Here is a 20,011-nt window from a genome sequence, read left to right as displayed (position 1 = left end):
CAAGGTAAAAGCGGGAGCCACCGTTTCGACAGCTGGATTTGTCTTGAAAAAGACAAGTCCACTCATCGAAACGTTAGCTCCCGCTTTTATTTTGTTCTCGTTTTGCTCATCGTCTTAAATTTCCATCTCCCGCCTTCCCCGTGTTTGCCCATGTGTAAAGCTTATAACTCTGTAACTTAGCCATAAAAATGATGTAACAATTAAAAGAAATCCTAATAATACATATAAAGCGTTCGAAGTGACGTAGTATACAGCGTTCTGAAGTGTACCACTAATTGGAGAGTAAGACTTGCAAAAGCATCGTAGACTGTGTAACAATTTCGTGTAAGCTGTAGTTCTTAACTTTTCAAGATTTCCGCTTGGGATGATCCAAGAGGTGCAATTTACTGAACTGCGATATCTCTTTTTGGTGCAGAGTTGAGGATTTGCGAACTTTGGGCTCCTTTACTCCGCGTTACCAATTTTCAGCAATTTTCGTGAAACAAATATACGAAGTAATTCCGCGTCCTGGAGTTGGAACTTTCTCTCTGAAATGCAACTAATTTCATTCAAATCGGTCCAGTCTCGTTAACGCATTTCTGCGTTTTACAATGGGGAAATCGGTCTTGGTTCCGGGTTTGAAGGTGCATCTAAACCACAAAACAATTCTTGAGGCCCCCATTGCTGTCCAGGTATTCTTGAAATACATACTATATGTGACACGCAGTCGTTCTGATAGCCCTGCAAAATGCTTTTTTCCTGAGCGGCTGCTGCGGCGAACTGAGAGTGCGGTAGCAAGGTAATTCATAGAAAAACGCGCTGCAAAAAATTATTGCCTCCTGTCTCTTTTCCCCTTTTAATTATTCTCTTTTGTTTAGTTTTCGTTGCACGCACACAACGAGCCGAAGCGAGCGGCTTCCTGGCCTAATACGGTCACACGAGAGTGCATCCCACTCCTACCTCACGCGGTCAAACAGAGAGGAGAGGGTATAGCATAACTTTCAATTTGAAAATCAGATGGTTTCATCGATAAAACGGCATAACGAAGGGGTATGAGGACTTGAGTGTTAACTTAGCTATATCCACCCACTTGCTGCTGCAGCAACTGAGTGTTTCTACAGAAACGTGTTTATTGCACTAGCAATGTTAGTATATCTAATCTGTTCTTGTCCTACATATGTAATAAACAGGCAATTCCATTCAGTGTATTTACAATTATTTCACTGGCGACGTAAGCGTTTTAATTCAGTTTGACGCAATCGCATTAAATAATTTGTGCTTTGCGATAACGACAGTAGGAAAAACAAATGCGCGACTTCGCTATACGAACGACGGTTTATTTTCGCTCGAGCCGCTGCAGCACACTGTAAGACATTCGAACAATCAGCCTCACGTGTGCGACTATTAACTGCTCTCGCTTTTGTAAAATCCGTACGGTGGCGCTAACACTTTTTTAAACCAAAGAAAACAATTTAGATTTAGAATATGCCTCTAATTCCGCTGCGCTGCACTTTTTATCGCCATTGTGCGGTTGTCGTAATGCACTTCCAACAGCTGCATACCAAATGCAGACTTTCCGCATGTATGGATATGGCATTTGTATTTCGTCCTCGGTGAATAGTTCAAACAAGTTCATTGCGTTTCGACGCGTGTTGCTTGTAATATGATGTCCAAAAGACCAATCTGCTCGGCGGCACATGCCGGTTTGGTCGAGTGCTGCAACATACAGTTGCAGCGCAGACTTGTGACGATGTCTTAATGAAGCCAGCAAAAGCATGAAATCCTCAACCTTTCATAGCACCGCAGAAAGGCGTTAGTGAGGAAAAACTGTGAGTTTTCATTCACATGGTAATGACGCATCTGAAGAGTAATCTGTATTTTCTACAGCATCACCGGCTGAGAATTTCTGTCTACAATATCAGAAAACCGGGCAGTGATGCGCATGCAAGTCAATTAGCCGCATGGCAAGCCGCACAGCCACAAAACAAAGAAAAATTCTCGGCCCGCATAACGATACCCAGTTGAAAAACACAAAAGAAAATTTTGGTTTGACATTCTGTTGTCTGTAGTTTGACGTCCTGTAGTCGGACGTTCTGGAATTCTTCATCAATATTTAATCAATCATTGACAGACACCTCTTTAAGGCTATGTAAATTTGTTAGTACAATAAAGAAAAATATAAAAGTAAAGTTCGCCCGCTGAGGATTCGAACTTGCGACCTGAGGATTCAGAGCCCAGTATCTAACCACTGCACCATGCCAAACATTTTTTTCTTTATTACATGGAAAACAAAACTGAAGGTGTGTTACAAAGTAGATACAACTATGCACTTAAAACTCAGGCAAACACACACATGCATCCAACAAGTGCATCCAGTCTGGCGGAGGTTCCTGCGCAGCATACACACTTCTTATATGAGCAGCACTTTCGCGAAAGAAGGATTTTGTAGATCGCGGGCTTTCGGCATGGCGATCACACAGTCTACTTCTCCATAAGCTATATAAACCAAGTACTATGAACATGTCATAGGGAGGACCACCCGTGACCTTAAACGGTAGGAACCTAATTGAATATGGAGTCATGTCAATGTCCTTTTTAAGCGTCCTTTGGAGAATGTCCCCCAAAAAATACAGCGTCCCTACAGTCTATGAAACAGTGATCTATGGTTTCGGCACGTGGACAGAGTCGACAGTTTGTTGACCACGTCACAAAGCAACCCCTCGAATTCAACCAAGTTTTAACAGAGAGTGCTTCCAAATGTAATTTAAAGAAAAATGTTTTTACTCCGGGAGGTACACACATTTTTCGGACGAGCTTAAGTACATCCTTATAAGGTCGGCTTAAATAAGGCGCATGATACAAAGGCTCTTGGAAAATAGAGGCGACCAGTGCCTCAGAAATTGCTTTTCGACTCGCAGTGAACACTTAACCCAGGCTGAATTTAACTTTCAAGAAATGTGTCAACAACCTCCTTGAGAAAGCCCCAAGAAGCCTGTGGGACACCTTTGGCATTTGATGACACTATTATATTAGGAACATAATGAACTAAATGGAGTTGCAACATTTCACGCAAGACGGATGGTCACTGTCTCGAAAGAAATACAGGCGAGAAACAATTTGCCTGACGAAGAGGTGGACTAATCCGAGACCACCACGTTCAAGGGGGAGGAACAGATTGTCGCGCCGTATCAATTCACAACTGGAACTCCAAATAAATGTTGCAAATACGCGATGCAGTGCCTGAAGGCGAAGTCGTGAGCCGTGCACTACTTGCAGCACATACATAAGCGGGAAGCTAAGAACACGTGGCACACTTCCGCACGAATTAACATTGACAAATTCCGCCCTCGCCATGAATTTACTTTACGTTGAATTTTGCCAACTTCTCCCGACCAATGAGCGTTGCTATTTCTATACTGTGAGAGAGGCACACCTAAATAACGAAGATGTTCTTTCCATTGAATGCCTGCGTAATGTGATGGCATTGTGGCCCATAATCCAAACCAAAACCCTGAACTTTATTCAAAGTTAACGCTTGCACCAGAAGCCGCACAAAATTCTTCTGTAATTGCAAGAGCAGTCTTTACACTCTTTTTGTCGGTACAAAAAAAAGGCCACGTCGTCTGCATACGCAAGAACCCGAACCTCATTAGTCAGTAATTTAAACCCTTGGAAATTTTGTTCTTTAACAATGCTCCTACAAAGTGGCTCTAAATACAAGCAGAACAGAAGCGGTGACAAAGAGCATTCTTATCGTACTGATGATACTAGCCTAGTCGGATCGGAGAGAGAGCCATTTACTATCAGCCTCGTTGAGTGATTAGCATAACATATGCTGACACCTCTAAGGAGCAGGGATCCGATATTTATATGCTCTAGTACAGTAAACATGAATGAGTGATTCACCCTGTCGAATGCCTTAGCCAGATCTAGCTGTACCATTGCCACCTGTCCAATCCCCTCAGCTACATACTCTAGCACCGATCTCGCAACATGAATGTTCGTCTGAATGAACCGGCCCTTGATGCCACATGTTTGATGATCACCGACCACATATCTTATTACAGCTTGCAAGCGGTTAGCTAATACCTTAGCAAAAAAATTATAATCCACATTGCATAAGGAGATAGGCCGATATCCGTCAACTTTCTGCAATTTAGTCTCATCATCGCTTTTGGCTATAAGGACGGTGTGTCCTTCGTACATTGTGGCGGTTAGGTACCCTACTTCCAAGGCCTCACGGTACACCTGAAGAAATAATGGCCATAAGAGGGAACGAAAACACTGATAAAATTCGGCAGTAACGCCATCCGGGCCGGGCGTCGTGCCCTTCGCCAACGAATCGATGCATGCAGTTACCTCATTAATATCAATGTTTTCATTTGTATAATCGTAATCATCCTGATTTAACTGGGGCAGCAACGATACAATTTTTTTGGCAGCATCTGCATCAATGGCTTATGTTCTCGAAATAGTTTTTGATAATGCTCGAAAAACGCTTTAGTTATTAGAATAGGCTCATTAACAATGATTCCACCATACTCTATATCTAGTATTTGTTTAGACAGCGCGTGTCGGCGCTCATCACCAAAGGCCATACTGCAAGGCTGTTCTTCCAGGAAACGCTGCTCTCGCGCACACACTAGTGCACCTCTGTATTTTGCTGCGTTCAAAGTTTGTAACTGTGCCTTGACCTTATGAATATCATCAATATATTGACCCGGATGTAGGCATTCAAGCTCATGCAATTCACTCAGAAGTCTATACAATGCTTTGTAATTATTCTTTTTTTCAAAGGCCAATATTGATGATTCTTCGATAGCTATCATTTTAGCTTCCTGTTTGAATAATTCCCACACAGCAAAGAGTGGCAAGTTCTTGCGGCATGACACATGAGCTATAATCTCAGTAACACGATTTAAGGAACACTCACGTGAAAGTAATTGGTTATTAAACTTCCACAGCTCCCAGCACATACGCTGACTTTAATACCGACGGCTGCCAAACGATGCTGAGACTAAGCAATGGTCAGTAAAGAATATAGGGTGCACAGTGTAACCATAAATAAGAGGTAGGGCGCAAAGTGAAGCGTAAATTCGATCAAACCTTGCATGCGAGGTACCCTGGAAGTGCGTATATCGACATCCCGCCTTTTAATTTTCCCCAATGTCCACAAGCTGATAATCACATATCAGGCGTTGCAACGCATCACTACTTGGATCATGTCTCAGCTTCAGTGACGTACCATCTTGCGCGTTACATACACAATTAAAGTCTCCAAAGAGGACCACTGCACGATCAGTACAGAAATGGTATTCTAGAGATAAGAAGAAACACTCGCGTTCACGTAACTTGCTCGGAGCATAAACACACACAAATCTAAAGCTCATACCACTGATATCAATATCGCAACAGATTAGGCGCCCTTCCCTATCAGTAAACAAATGTAGCAAATCACATGGTAAATGTTTTCTGACAAATAACATACCACCTGCGGAAACGCCTACTGCATGACTGACACAAACATTATAGTCAGATAGGAGTGGAGATAGAGCTACTTCTGTGTTTTCGTCGGATTCAATCTTTGTTTCTCGGATAGCAGCAATATCTAATTTTCTATTGCGTAACAAATGAAGAAGCTGTACTTGCCGTCGCTTACTTCATAAGCCATGGACATTTAAAGTACCAAAATGGAAGGGAAGAGCGCTCGCCATGATTACCTAAGTAGGTGCAGAGTCTAAACGCTGCTCCAAAGGTGCACCACTCCCTTCTTGATGAGGTGATGCACTAGGACCTTTTGGTGCACGTTAACACGAGGGACATCTGCAGGAGTAGATGTTCCCCGGAGCGGTTTTGTCAACTTTGACACTTTGGGAACGCGAGCCTCCTTTCCCGAGGGCGATGGATTGTCAGATGGCGCTGGACTCTTCTTAGCGGCCTCGCACATCGATCCAGGTTCCACTGACGGTGGGCGATCTTGAACTGGTGGCGATTCTGCCCATGACACAGTTGGTTCGTCGTCAGGCGCCTTAGTCTCATCCTCGCTCGCAGGCTTCTGGCTGAGGCTAATGTCAGCCGATGACGGCTTAATCTGTTCTTGTTGATGAGTCTCAGGGAGTGTTTCACATGTTGCATCCACAACTTCGCTCACGTCCATTAGATGATCGGTGATGGTATCATCCTCAGCTGGTCTATTTCCACGAAGCTTGTCAGCGTAGGTTCCGACGCATGCATCTGCAGGGTGACAGTAGCGGTGACAGTTACTGCAGCGTGGTGTTCTACATTGTCGCCGGATATGCCCAGCTCTGTTGCACCGGAGGCAAAGTGGTGGTCGGCCAGGAACCAATATAAGGCACTGGTGGCCGTATATGCTCAATAGATTGGCAGATTACTGGCAGAAACTCCATCTTTCGATGTGAACGCTACGCCTCGATTGGTCATTTGCCGGCCCTCCATGCAGTCACACCGCCACATTTCTCTCGTGATAGACTGCACTGTGCCATATGGCTCTAGCTCTTCAACGATCCGTCTCTGTTCGAGGTGTGGGGGAAGCCAAAGAAGCTTCATCTTGATATTTTTGCATTCCGGGTCTATGGGCACTTGAGGCCCTTCACCAACAACTCGCCTTTGTCGACAAGTTTCTGTTTCGCGATGCTGTTAACACATGTCACTAACCACAAATGGCTCATCTGGTATTGTCCAGCGCCGAGGATTCCAGTTGCATTTAGCACTGAAAGGAAAGCATCGCGAAAGTCCGGGGCCCGATACGGCCGCCCTGCCAGGTCAGCATGCAGGAAAACTGAATTGAGAACGGTGTTGCCAGTCGGTAGACGAGGAAGAACGACTTTATCATTACCGGAAACAGTAGTTGACGCCGGGTGTAATCCTCGGCCGAGGGCCGATGCGCTGTTTCCAGCGGAGCTCTTGTCTTGTCTTGTCTTGTGTCTCAGACAGTGTCGCGTATCCACTATGGGGGATTGGCCAAGAAGCAGGCGGTTTTCCGTAAGGTTATAAGTATAGAGAAACTAGATTTGAATAGTGGAGCGTGGGATGATAGAACTGTAATTTAGACTTGCAATGAAAATATTGTTAAGAATTTTGATAAAATAATTGAACGTATAGAAATGAAATAATAGAAACTATGGATAATTGTACAAATTTCAGCAAGGTACTCTTTTTGTCTCTCTAATAAAATTGTAAACTGCGAGAAAAGCATCCCTGTGGCTGGATCCCAGTGAAGTCGCCCCAAAAGAAAGAATGCTTGTCGAGGTTAGCGATAGGCCAAGTTTGGTAAATGAGTACTGTAATATTTTTCTTTGTCTTAGAAAGCGGCGGCATGAGAGAAAATAATGTTCGATAGTTTCAGGTGCACTGCAAAAAGAACATAGAGGGGACATAGCGAGACCAGACCTGTGTAAGTAAAAATTTAGAGGAGGTATACGACATCTCAATTTTGTAAAAGATACTTCCAATTGCCTTGAAGGACACCAATTAGTATTCCATGGAAAGCCAAGATGGTGGACTTCAGAACTCGGTGTTAGCATGGATATTGCAGAATTTTGAGATATAGCGAAATTTCTGTACCTAGCGGCGGTGACATAAGCTGATGTCGGCAAAACAGATATGATAGGGCCGTTCAGGGATGCTCGTGCAAGTGATTCGGCCATTTCATTCAAGTGCAACCCATGATGTCCCGGTACCCAAAGCAAACATACTTTTTGTAAGTACGGAGGCACCATCGAACGAAATGTTCTTTGAATTGCTGAACTCATCGCAAACGCGGCCGTTCGAACAAACCTCTTCTTCTTCCTCCCGCACCATGCCAAACATGACACTACGCGTGCACATTTTGGTTATGTCAACAGTAAGAATCTGTGTCTGCGTTGACGTTACATTTGCATGTTGAAAGCCAAGATGCGCTTTCACTCCACCACGTCAACTGGCGTGTCTCTAGAAGAGCAAAAGTGTTGTTACCATCGATAAGTACATCGTAGAGTACTAGAACATCAATTTTGCTTTACGATATCCATATTAAATAAGAAATTTCGTTGCGTTATATACGTATCATTTCCATGCCCACAACGTAATGAACTTTACCTTCGGCATCCCCCCCTTCCTTCCCCCTTCATCACCAAATCACAAAATAAAGGTTGGACCTGAGTTTACAATCATGGCAAGGATGGTATTGAAGCTCTACTGAATGCGTTGTAAAAGAAACATTTGTGACTTTGCTCAATCGCAACCCACACTTTAATACGCATTGCTCCAATTTGTATTAACCTTTAATCCACGTGAATTCACATTGATTCACTTTAATTCACTCCACCTCAAGTCACCTTACTCTAACTTGTTCTAACTTTAATTCTGTATTACTATTGACGTTATACAAGATGCTGATGACGTCAGTGATGACGATTATCTTTGTTACCACTCATTGCGGACAACGCCGGCTTTTCAGCCTCATCGGTCATACAAAATTAGTTCGCATTAATACAACTTCCGCTTGCTCGGCAAAATCCATCATGGTGGCTGAGTGACACGTTTGTAACTGAAGTCTTTCAGTGCGCCTCTCGTCGTAAAGCGCCAGTTCGCCTTGCTGGCTTATGAAAGCGTGCCTTCCATCGATTCCCAAAGTGCACAAAATCTGCATTTTTTCTGCTGTCCTTTTCGCAAAATAAAAGTTACCTTCAGCGATTTTATGCTATTTAACTATTGACCTTACTGCGCCAGTGAAACTCATCGCGACTATCCCCATTGCATTCCGGTTTGTTAAAATATATATGACAATAATAGACTGAACATATCAACTCCACTTGTGCCATGAGCACGTTTCTATAGAGATAGTCTGCTCCGGCAGCAGCCCTTACAGGACGTACGTTTATAAGACTAAACCTGCTACTGCGTCTTCTTGTCAACGTATAGTATAAGATGACCAGCTGAAATCATGTTACTTTCATATCAGTGAAAGCAGAGATGTATCACAGAACACCTATACAAACTTACAGAAGGGAAACTGTACCTTCCACAATGCAACGGAAATAAGAGTAGCGGTGGCGTTGCGAATTAAAGTATGCGACCTAGAGATAGCGCTGGCAGTATTATCATCATCATTACGTAGTGAGCAATATGGCCGCTACGGTAGCGGCTGTTAAGTTTCGCTGCGCTGCTCGCTCGCTGGTTTTGGGTGATTTGCTACCGCTTTCGGGGCGGTGTTAGTGTGTACGATACTCTAAAATGACTATCGATACCTTCATTATATCGCCAGGTGACGAAGAAGCCTCAACTGGCAAAAAAACACGTCAGACAAGGAAGCTTACATTGTTTATTGTCAATCGTTAATGAAGCAGTACATGACCACAATTTTCGTACAGGTTAAGTGGAGCTAATGCTGTCAGTTACTGAGTTTACAACACACAGATAGTAATCTATTTAACGGAATTGAAAGCTGCATTCGAGCGAAGTTTTCTCATCGCGTTTGGTGCGCCGCTAAAGCAAGGACAACGATATTGTGCTCGCTTACACTAGTACTTGTGTTGCATACAGTTCTGTTTGACGTGTTCCATACTATATGTATGTTGTCTGCCTTCGACAATTTCAGCTAGATTAAAAAAAGAAACATAAGAAGTGCTCAGCAAACATGTACTGTCAGTAAGGTAAGCTCGAGTTGCAATGTCACATTGTTTTCATAACACATTGGCAATAGGCGCCAAGTCTAGAGGGAAAAAAACGTTATGCTAATTTTTAGATCACATATTGTGTGTTCTTGATATATCTACTGCACATTTAGTGTTCAGCTGCAGCAGTAAAGGCTTTGTCACAAGTGGAGTACTCGTAGGAAGGCGAGGAACGTTATGGAGACGACAGTACTTACAAGGACCTCTGCCAATATTGTGTGTAAACAAGGACACTAAATAAACATATAAGTATGCCCAATTAATGCTCACGGATCCTTGTAAAATGCAATTTAAGGTTTCATGTTTAAAAAACATCTCGGTTTGCGTGTTCAAACAATGCAAAAAGGTTACAATGAGATGAACACGTCACTTGAGTAACAGAGGTGAGCAAGGGAAGCCTAAGCCTGCAGCCAGCGTTTGAAAAATCGAACATTTTTGTGAGGGCGGTGCCGAAGCTAAGTTCCCACGCTGAGCTTCCCTTGCTTGTCCACCGTTGATTGGCTGAATGTTAAGCCAAACTTCAAGTATATTTCAAAAACTTTTTGTGAACACACTGTCCTCAGGTATGTCATCTGCTGTTTGAAGAGAAAGAAAAATTGATTTTATAGGTTCGTCATGCTTGAGGCCAGTTGTGTGAAGTTGTTTGTTCTAGCCATTTTTTACGGTGCAGGGCTAGCCTAGTTACTGATTTTTGCAAATGAGAAATGCAATATACAGACCTAGTTCTAACCCTATCACTTACCATCTCAACAATGCTCCCTTATCATGTACTATAAATATATTGGTGTACACATTACAAATAAATTGGACCAATATAGAGTATATTATTAACAATGCAATTCACCTGCTCGGGTACTTACAGTGCAACTTTTCCAAAGCGCTGTCTACTTTAAAACTACACCTTTACAGGACACTAATACGCTCAAAAGTTGAATATGCATCTGCAACATGGGATCCAAGTCGCATTAGTCTTACTACTTCACTTGAACTAGTACAAAATAACTCTGCTCGTATCATTCTTTCTAATAATAACTGTACTGCGAGTATAACCTTAATGAAGCTAACCAGCACTTATTCCCCTAGCTAGTCGCCATGTTTCGCTATTTCATAAAATTTTCCGTCATTCCACACTTCACGACGACTTCATACCATGGCCTAAAGTACATTTCAAACTACATCGCTCATCGCAGTACACGCAGTCGTTCTGATAGCCCTGCAAAATGCTTTTTTCCTGAGCGGCTGCGAACTGAGAGCGCGGTAGCAAGGTAATTCATAGAAAAACGCGCTGCAAAAATTATTCTCCCCTGTTTCTTTTTCCCTTTTAATTATTTCTTTTTTGTCTAGTTTTCGTTGCACGCACACAACGAGCCGAAGCGAGCGGCTTCCTGGCCTAATACGGTCACACGAGAGTGCATCCCACTCCTACCTCACGCGGTTAAACAGAGAGGAGAAGGCATGGCATAACTTTCGATTTAAAAATAAGATGGTTTCATCGATAAAACGGCATAACGAAGGGGTACGGGGACATTGAGTGTTAACTTAACTGTATCCATCCACTTGCTGCTGCAGCAACTGAGTGTGTCTACAGAAACGTGTTTATTGCACTAGCAATGTTAGTATATTTAATCTGTTCTTGTCCTATATATGTAACAAACAAGCAATTCCGTTAAATGTATTTGCAATTATTTCACGGGTGACGTAAGTGTTTTAATTCAGTTTGAGGCAATCGCATTAAATAATTGTGATACATTCAATAATACGTTCGAACAAATAAGCGTCACGTGTGCGACTATTAACTGCTCTCGCTTTTGTAAAAACCGCACGGTGGCGCCACCACTTTTTTAAACCAAAGAAAACAATTTAGATTTAGAATATGCCTCTAATTCCGCTGCGCTGCACTTTTTATCGTCATTGTGCGGTTGTCGTAATTCACTCCCAATAGCTGCATACCAAATGCAGACTTTCCGCGTGTATGGATATGGCATTTGTATTTCGTCCTCGGTGAATAGTTCAAACAAGTTCATTGCGTTTCGACGCGTGTTGCTTGTAATATGATGTCCAAAAGACCAATCAGCTCGGCGGCACATGCCGGTTTGGTCGAGTGCTGCAACATACAGTTGCAGCGCAGACTTGTGACGATGTCCTAATGAAGCCAGCAAAAGCATGAAATCCTCAACCTTTCATAGCACCACAGAAAGGCGTTAGTGAGGAAAAACTGTGAGTTTTCATGCACATGGTAATGACGCATCTGAAGAGTAATCTGTATTTTCTACAGCATCACCGGCTGAGAATTTCTTTCAACAAAATCAGAAAACCGGGCAGTGATGCGCATGCAAGTCAATTAGCCGCATGGCAAGCCGCAGAGCCACAAAACAAAGAAAAATTCTCGGCCCGCCTAACGATACCCAGTTAGAAAAACACAAAAGAAAATTTCGGTCTGACCTTTTGTTGTCTGTAGTGTGACTTCCTGTAGTCGGACGTTATGGGGTTCTTGATCAATATTTCATTAAAAATTGACAGAGACCTCTTTAAGGCTATGTAAATTTGTTTGTGCAAAAAAGAAAAATATAAAAGAACCTCGCTCGCTGAGGATTCGAACTCGCTGCCTGAGGAGCCAGAGCCCAATATCTAACCAATACACCAGGCCAAACATGACACTACGCGTGCACATCGATAAGTACATCGTGGAGTGCTAGAACATCAATTTTGCTTTACGATATCCATATTAAATAAGAAATTCAGAAATATACAACGGTGACCGGGGACACTGTTAGGGTTGTTACTGCTAATTTCAACAGTTGTTTCTCGCTCTTTACACTTTCGAGCGCGCACATAATTCGTGTGTTCAGTGAAAAATTGCTACATAAACATTCGTGGATGAGTGTTCATTCTGACAGCGTACTGGTTTCTCACGGCAGCGCTGTGCCAGATAGACCCGAGCGAGACAGCTTTTCACGCAACTTTGTGGAACAACGCAAAACTTCTTTTTCGCTTCGCAAAATCTGATGGAATATTTCTGGGAAATTAACTAATGTGTCAGCGTAACGGCACATGTAAGTCCACAAGCCTGTGTGCCACATCTTACCGAATAAAACAAAACGGATACGCAGCCATTCCCGCAGATGTTATGATTTTGATCAGCGGCCGATTTTGAGGAAGCCGGTAGGTCGTTGCTGGTGCCTGGCCGTCACGGCACAATTATAACAATTGGCCACGTCAACTTTAATACCGGTGTCGGTGCTATCAGCATTGCAGGCTTTAGAGAAGCACGATTGAATACCGCGCAAGAGAAAAGTACAGTGTACACCGCCGATGCGAAACTGACATACAATGTTAAAGCGTCGTGACGGAAAGCGCTTCTTTCGCGGCGTCAGAACTTGCTATGTCGTTGCGACAGAAAGTGGCACATTTCTAACGCCACGACAGAAAATGTGTAGCCGCGACAGAGAGTTCCTGTTGCGAAGTCAGAATCGCTGTTGCGATAGAAAGTTGTTGCGACTTCAGAACTCTTGTTATCGCCACAGAACGTTTCTGTTGCGACTTCAGAACTCTTGGTCGTCGCGACTGAATGTTTCTGTTGCGACGTCAGAATTTCTGTCGTAACGTCAGAATTGCTGTCACGATAGAAGGCTGTTGTTGCGACTTCAGAACTGTTGTTGTCGCGACAGAATGTTTCTGTTACGACTTCAGAAATCTTGGTCGTCGCGACCGAATGTTTCTGTTGCGACACCAGAATTTCTGTTGTAATGTCAGAATCGCTGTCACGATAGAAAGCTGTTGTTCCGACTTCGGAACTCTTGTTGTCGCGACAGAACGTTTCTGTTGCGACTTCAGAACTCTTAGTCATCGCGACAGAATGTTTCTGTTGCGACGTCAGAATTTCTGTCGTAACGTCAGAAATGCATTTTGCAACTACAGAAACGTCAGGAACTTCTGTCGTACAACAGAAATTTCTGCAGTCGCGACAGAAATTTCTGTTGTCTTTTTCAACTGGGTATTCAGTGGCGCGTGTGGCTTTTAAACGCAATATATTTGTACGACTCTTCACTTTTTTTTTGCGCATGCTCTCTCAAAAAGGGTGGCTTACTGAAAAGCGGCACATGTGGCCAATTATCGATTCGAAACTCCGTGAAAACACTTTTATTGCTGGTAAACCCAGCTATAGTTTGGCCAGTTGACGGAGCATTGCGAGTGTGTCGCGGACGAAAAGAAGGACATGACACAAATAGCGCAAGTGGTGCAGGCACTACGTGCGTCCTGTCTCTTTTTTTTTTTTTTTTTCGTCTCCTCCCCCCTCCCCGTCTTTTAAGCGCGTTTACACTCTCGCGACTTTTATTGCGCGATCGCCGTTGCCACGGCAATTTGATATTGTGTTGCAAATTACTTGAGGACGACGCTACAAGGAAACTGCTTTCAATGAAGGGGATTCCGTCACTGTAAAAAAGAAGAAAAAAAATAAACTTGCAGTTCATCAGTCTTCGGTGTCACGCGTCTTGTGCGCTCGGCCCTGTAAGAAATTCTGTGGTCCGCAGATGAAGCCACCGCCTGCGCGCCTTTCTGTTGACTTAAATAGAAAAAAAAAAGAAGAAAGTAACGTATCTACGGTAATGGTCGCATTGCCTTCAGTGCATCTGTGACGACCACATAGTCGCAGTTATTCGCCACATTTTATTTATATCATTATGGAGGTCCATTGGTCACCTCCTGGCGAGACATTTAAACAGAGTTCTGTGGACCAGTCCTACCTTAATAAAGACAAAAGTGCAATTAGGAAAACGCGAAAGCGCACTGAGCAAGCGTCTGGTACTTAGGCTACAGGGAAATTACATGTTACGCACAAGCACTAGCTTGAAGCGGGAGAAACGTTCGGGGAGTCCCTGGCGCGATGTGAAAACCAAGACTGAATACGTAACCAGAAAGCAAGGTATAAAGAAAGCACTCACGGAGTCTGAACATACCTGTCGTCTGCGCCTGCGCATCTTCAGAAAGCTGCATACGTGCGGTGATCAGCTATTCTTGTGCATGCTTCTAACAAGCGGCCAGCTTTCTTTTACGTATCCTTTTATAATGTAATTACCATTATGGAGGTCTCTGCTCTTGGTAATATTCAAATAGTCAAGGCACGGTATGGCGCGTTTCTGCTATTTCTGAAAAATAAACATCATGCAAATTTGTCAGGCGGACAACTTACGCAGGGCGTGCAGAAGCAGAGCCGCATTAAAGCGCACCGAAGAGTCTAGGCGGCACTACGGAAGTGGTCACACGTCAAATCAACACCGCTATGCCCGCTGTAGTAGCTTGGCGGCTATGGCATTGCTCGAGGTCGTGGGTTTGGTCCCGACCGCGGCAGCCGCATTTTGACGGGGGCAAAATAGGAAACGCACTTGCACTTAGATTTGGGGACACGTTAAAGAATACCAAGGTGTCAAAATTAATCCGGAGTCCGCCACTATACGGCGTGCCTCCTAATCCGATTGTGGTTTTGGCACGTACAGCCGCATAATTCAATTAAATATAATGCTTCTGCCACAGTGCGATGTGCCACCCCCTGTGTGCTCTCCCCGTGTGTGTTCTGTGCACTACACAGACAAAGAGCAGTGGTGCACGCAAGGTAACGTTTACCATCAACTCACCATTCTCGTGTTGGACTAAACGTTGAGGAAATTAAACACTGCTAATTGTCGTCAATCAAAGCAAACAACACAGAAAGTTTCGATCACATCGATTCCCACAGTGCGTGGGATCCACTTAATTTTTAATGTGGTTTCTAACGCGGGTCGATTCTTGAGGAGGTGCAACGTCATGGCACTCAGACTCCTTTAGCATACAATTTTTTTTCTTTCTTAAGCTTCACTAAGTTTTGAATAATTTCCCGTGGCAGATAGCACAATTCTAACCCTTGATGAGGTGCCCATTACTTCTGCGAGAAATCAAAATGATTAATCGAATAATTAACATAATTACGTTAATTGACTTTTAAAATTATTTCAATCTACGAATTTCAGCTGGTGAGTTTGCAAGGCATAGTGACTTGGAACGAATTCTGAGGATGGCACAGGTTTCAGCATATACGCCGTGAAACTTGCGGTAAAAGGCACTGCGTTTCTACTTACTTTTCTTTAAAAGAAAATGGCGTTTTATGCATTGAAGCGCAAACGTAATTGGAACGCCGCTGCATTTCATCGCACACCTTGAAAATTAATATCGCGAAACTGACGTAGTCCTGAAAATTTGTTCCAAGGGGATGCGCCTTACGAACCCGCCATCTACAATTCGTAAATTAAAATATGTGCCGTGAAGTAAGTCAGTAAAAAGATAATTCGTTCAATTATGTTATTTATTCAATTAATCATTTTGATTTCTCTTAAAACGAGCAGCTGCGTCATCGAGTAATCTAGTTCAAGGGTTAGAGTAGTGTTGTTGGCCACGGGCAATTTTTTTTTAAATTTGGTGCATAAAAAAATTTATATTAACTAATGTACGTGTCCCACTAGGAAGCTATCGCTTGGCTTTGACAGTCATACTCCGATGGTATCACTACTTTTTTTCTTTACGAAAGGTAGTTTGGCCCTTTGGCTTAACTAGAAAAGCGTAAAGCCGACACAATCGATAGTCGACACAGGTGTGTATAACACCCGCGAGATCGTAATACCGGACGGCCAACACCGATTCGCGCTGTGAAGCTACAGCAGGCTGCGCTCCATGCAGCTACCACTCGGCGCTATATGGTATAAAGAAAGGAGGGGGTGAGGGGGAGTGAAAAATCTGCAAGTCGAGTTCCGTTCCTTCCACACCTCTATCTGTGTCACGCGCATGCATGTTTCTTGATGCAGCGCAGGCACGCGTATATACTGGCACCGTGACAGCGGCAAAGTGGTCGCAGTCGCGAGCCAAGTGCAAGCCCGGGGCATACTAAGAGATTTCTGAATAAGCACGCTTCATGGACTTCAGACACCAGCGTATAGACATATATACGACGCGAGTCAGAGAAGTGCGTTAGGCGCGTGTAGCCGTTCTGGGGAACCAAGCTTTAACGCCCTCTTTCTTTCTTTCTTTTTCTTTCTTTTTTCATGCATGCATGCGACCGCCATTTTTAGTTCGAGCGCTCCGTGCCGAGGTGAGATTCAGGGGTGTCCTGCTTTAGTATAGGAATATTATACACCTGCTTTAAGAAGCTGCATTTCGCATGTGACAGCATACATTTGAACATATCATGAAAAGCCGACAAACAAAGACACCGAGGACAACATAGGGGAAATTACTTGTACTTACCAATTGAATTAAAGAAGTGATACATTAGTGGCAATGAAAATGGATGAAAAAAACGACTTGCCGCAGGTGGGTAACGATCCCACGTCTTTGCATTACGCGTGCGATGCTCATTTGAAGTATTATATATGACGCTTTCTTTCTTTTTAAACCTGTACAATGATGAAACATGCTCAAGAACCTCCCTCGATTCGCATCGACTTGTATGCGCTATACTATCTGCGCGCCATTCCCTCTGGCTGGCTGGCTTCGCTGCATTACGCCTATGGTCAGACGCCTGTGACACTCCTCCTATTCAGACACACATCGTGTGCTGTTCACTTTCACGTCACCCTGGTGCACAGAGTGCCAGTCCCGACCCGCACCGGATGGGACACAGTCTAGCTCTATTCATAAATTATGCAATAGCGAGAACGTACACTGCTGGCGTGAGACGAAGCCTGGCAGACCAGAAAAGACGCACTAGAGAAATACAGGTGGGCGGCGCCGCCCTGAAGTTTCAGCACGAGCTCGCATTGCCATCATGCATTTCGACAGCCTCACTCGGATCTAGTTAATTATTTAAGTGGTTAAAAAAGAAAAACGTGCACACTTCATTGTAAAAGAACGAAAAGACTCAACCTGGCGAGTTTTCAAGAACATTTTGGGAGCCGAAGCGTTAAATAGCAGAAAGCACTTTGAAATCGGTGGTGCCACAGTGAGACGTTCTGGCGCTGAGATATTCGGCGCTAAATGCAGAAAATTCAAGTTTCACCTTCACTTTTCCTGCCGCGAAAATAAACGTTTACTTGCCAAAATGGATTAAAAGCTAGTTTTGAAAGAATACTTTATCAGTCTAAACTAATTATCTGGAGCAGTTTAGCGTCCCTTTAACGTCTGAGAGCGACTCGCACACAGGCCGGTGACCTCATGACGTACAGGTGGTACGTCATAAGTAAGGGCTGTGGCGTAATGTCGGCTTTCTGTGGCGCCGCGTTCGGGAATCGAATCCCCGTCCATACTGTGCAGTGGCAGTAGTGCGCGCAGCTGCTGACAGTGGTTGAGACATCGTGTTTTGACGGGTCGCCGCGCCTGTCGTGCAGGTCTTCTGGCTGGGACCCATCCTCGGAGGCGTGATCGCCGCCGTGGTGTACGAGAACGTGTTCCAGGCGCCGCCCATCACCAGCGAGGATCTGGACAAGGCCCAGATCACGGTTATGGCCAAGCTGGCCAACAAGGAGGTGGTCGCCGATCGCACCACGTCCATCTGAGCTCCACGACGCGTGCACGGAGCAGAGCGGCGAGGCAGCACCCTTCACCACGCTTGGACCGCCGCTCACTGCGTGCCAGTTTACTACTTTCCCAGGCGTCGGAAGCGCGGGCTTTCTGTGGTGTTGCTTCTTTCACCCTTACTCTGTTCCTATCAGTGAAGCGCAATGCAAGCGTCGATAAGGCATCGAATGAAGCTAGCTATATAATAGTCATTCGTACAAAAGAAAGCATGAGCTGTAAAAATGCGCACGAATACGTCCCCGGGAGCCCGGGACGACTGCGTTTGATATCGCGCCTACCTGGCAGCTGAAAACGAGCACCACCGCTAGCCGCGGTCGGTATTCGTCTCGCCCCGTATTAGTCATCGTGTGTCGTGTGATTTCTTTACGGTGTATCATTCCTCATCACAAAGTGCTCACGTCATCTCTGCAGTGCCGCACCGCAGCTGTCAACGTTTGTGTTTTTTACACTAAATTTAAAGAAAATTCTGCGCGTAGCATCGCGTTATTGGGTTAATCTTTTCTCATTTTTTTCTTCTCTCTCCTTTTATTCCTTTTACCCCTTTCCCCAGCACAGGGTAGCCAGCCGGCACTTACACTGGCTAACCTCCCTCTCTTTCCTCCCCTTTTCTCTCTCTCTCTCTCTGCACTTTACAGCAGGGATACCGAAGTGCTGAGGCGCACACTTTGAATTGGCGGCGCACTAAATATTAAGGTCTCACGTCTGTGACTCCCGTACACGATATGCTCTTGTTGCCGACCTGCAGTGTGCTAATGGAAGTATCATTAGAGGCGAATTTCGGGTATCTGGGTCGAATCGCTGGTGTTTAAACATTTATCAAACAATTGTGCGGTATAAGACAGTTCCGATGCATGCCCCATTGGAACACTCCTTGACAGATAATTCTGAAATTGCTATAGCAGGCATCTGCAGATCGTACCTTGTTTTGTTCACATCACATCGCAACTCATAATTGTCATTCTTACTGGTTAACCATACAAACACATAGAGCCGGTAATATTATATTCATTAGATCACCGCGTTTGGTTACATAGTCTGTAGTGCACAAAATCAATGCATCTTTTTAAACCACATAAGCTTCTGAAAGTTCAAAAACGATTGAAACTGATCTGTGCAGCACAAATGGTTCGCATAAAGTGCCATGCACTGCCGTGCGCTTAGCGTGTAACGCAGGATGCTTAGGTTACAACTGTTTCACCATAAGCGGTGCGCTTTGTTGCAACTTGTGTCGCGTGCCACGAGCGCGACAAATGTAAATAATATTGTGCCACTAACCACAGACACGCTGTTTCCCCAGCAAGTGCTCGGGCACATATCGTGTCAGCCATGTACACATTCAACGAACCAGTGCTGTTTGCATTCATTTTGTAATAAAAGAGATATTTAATTCCCGATGTACTGTCTCCAGTGGCTTTGAATCCCTTTAGCAGCAGTGCTAAATCGTTCACGGCTCCAACATGCATCCGATCCCTTCTCCACCCTTCCCATGCTTAATTCACGACTCGTCGTGTCCCACCGGAGGTAATGCTGGGAACGTGTCAAGCACGCCACAGCCTCATCTTTGATGAGAGTAATCGGTTTACGATCGGAAGAGTAATCGGTATGCCGGTATGAATCCGGCTACACGAAAGGAGAAGCGTGGCCGCTCAACGATGCGGGCAGCTCGTGTACAGTCTCAGTTTGATCTCCTTCCTTGTTACCAAGGGCATAATGCAATCACTTGCTAGCGCACTTTCCCCGCTCACGAGTTACGTACACGAGAGGAATCGAAACGAATTCAATGGGCGTTCGCTACAAAGTGCGAGCATTTCCGCAGA

General features: G+C 44.3%; 1 protein-coding gene and 1 pseudogene across 1 annotated transcript in view; one reads left to right on the top strand and one right to left on the bottom strand.

Moving 5' to 3' along the window:
- The window catches only part of LOC126544095 (aquaporin AQPAe.a-like), a 49,331-nt gene extending 29,743 nt beyond the window's left edge, over window positions 1-19,588 (top strand). Inside the window, exon 3 of the mRNA XM_050191308.3 lies at window positions 18,005-19,588. Within this exon, the coding sequence (XP_050047265.1) occupies window positions 18,005-18,172 (168 nt within the window). The 3' untranslated portion in view covers window positions 18,173-19,588. The remainder of the gene's footprint in view (window positions 1-18,004) is intronic.
- On the bottom strand, window positions 5,717-7,809 carry LOC140215432 (uncharacterized; annotated as a pseudogene).
- Window positions 19,589-20,011: the final 423 nt, after the last annotated feature.

The sequence above is a fragment of the Dermacentor andersoni genome, chromosome 1 (genome assembly GCF_023375885.2).
Source record: "Dermacentor andersoni chromosome 1, qqDerAnde1_hic_scaffold, whole genome shotgun sequence".
Taxonomy (NCBI): Eukaryota; Metazoa; Arthropoda; class Arachnida; order Ixodida; family Ixodidae; genus Dermacentor; species Dermacentor andersoni.
This window is presented reverse-complemented; position numbering and strand designations above follow the sequence as displayed.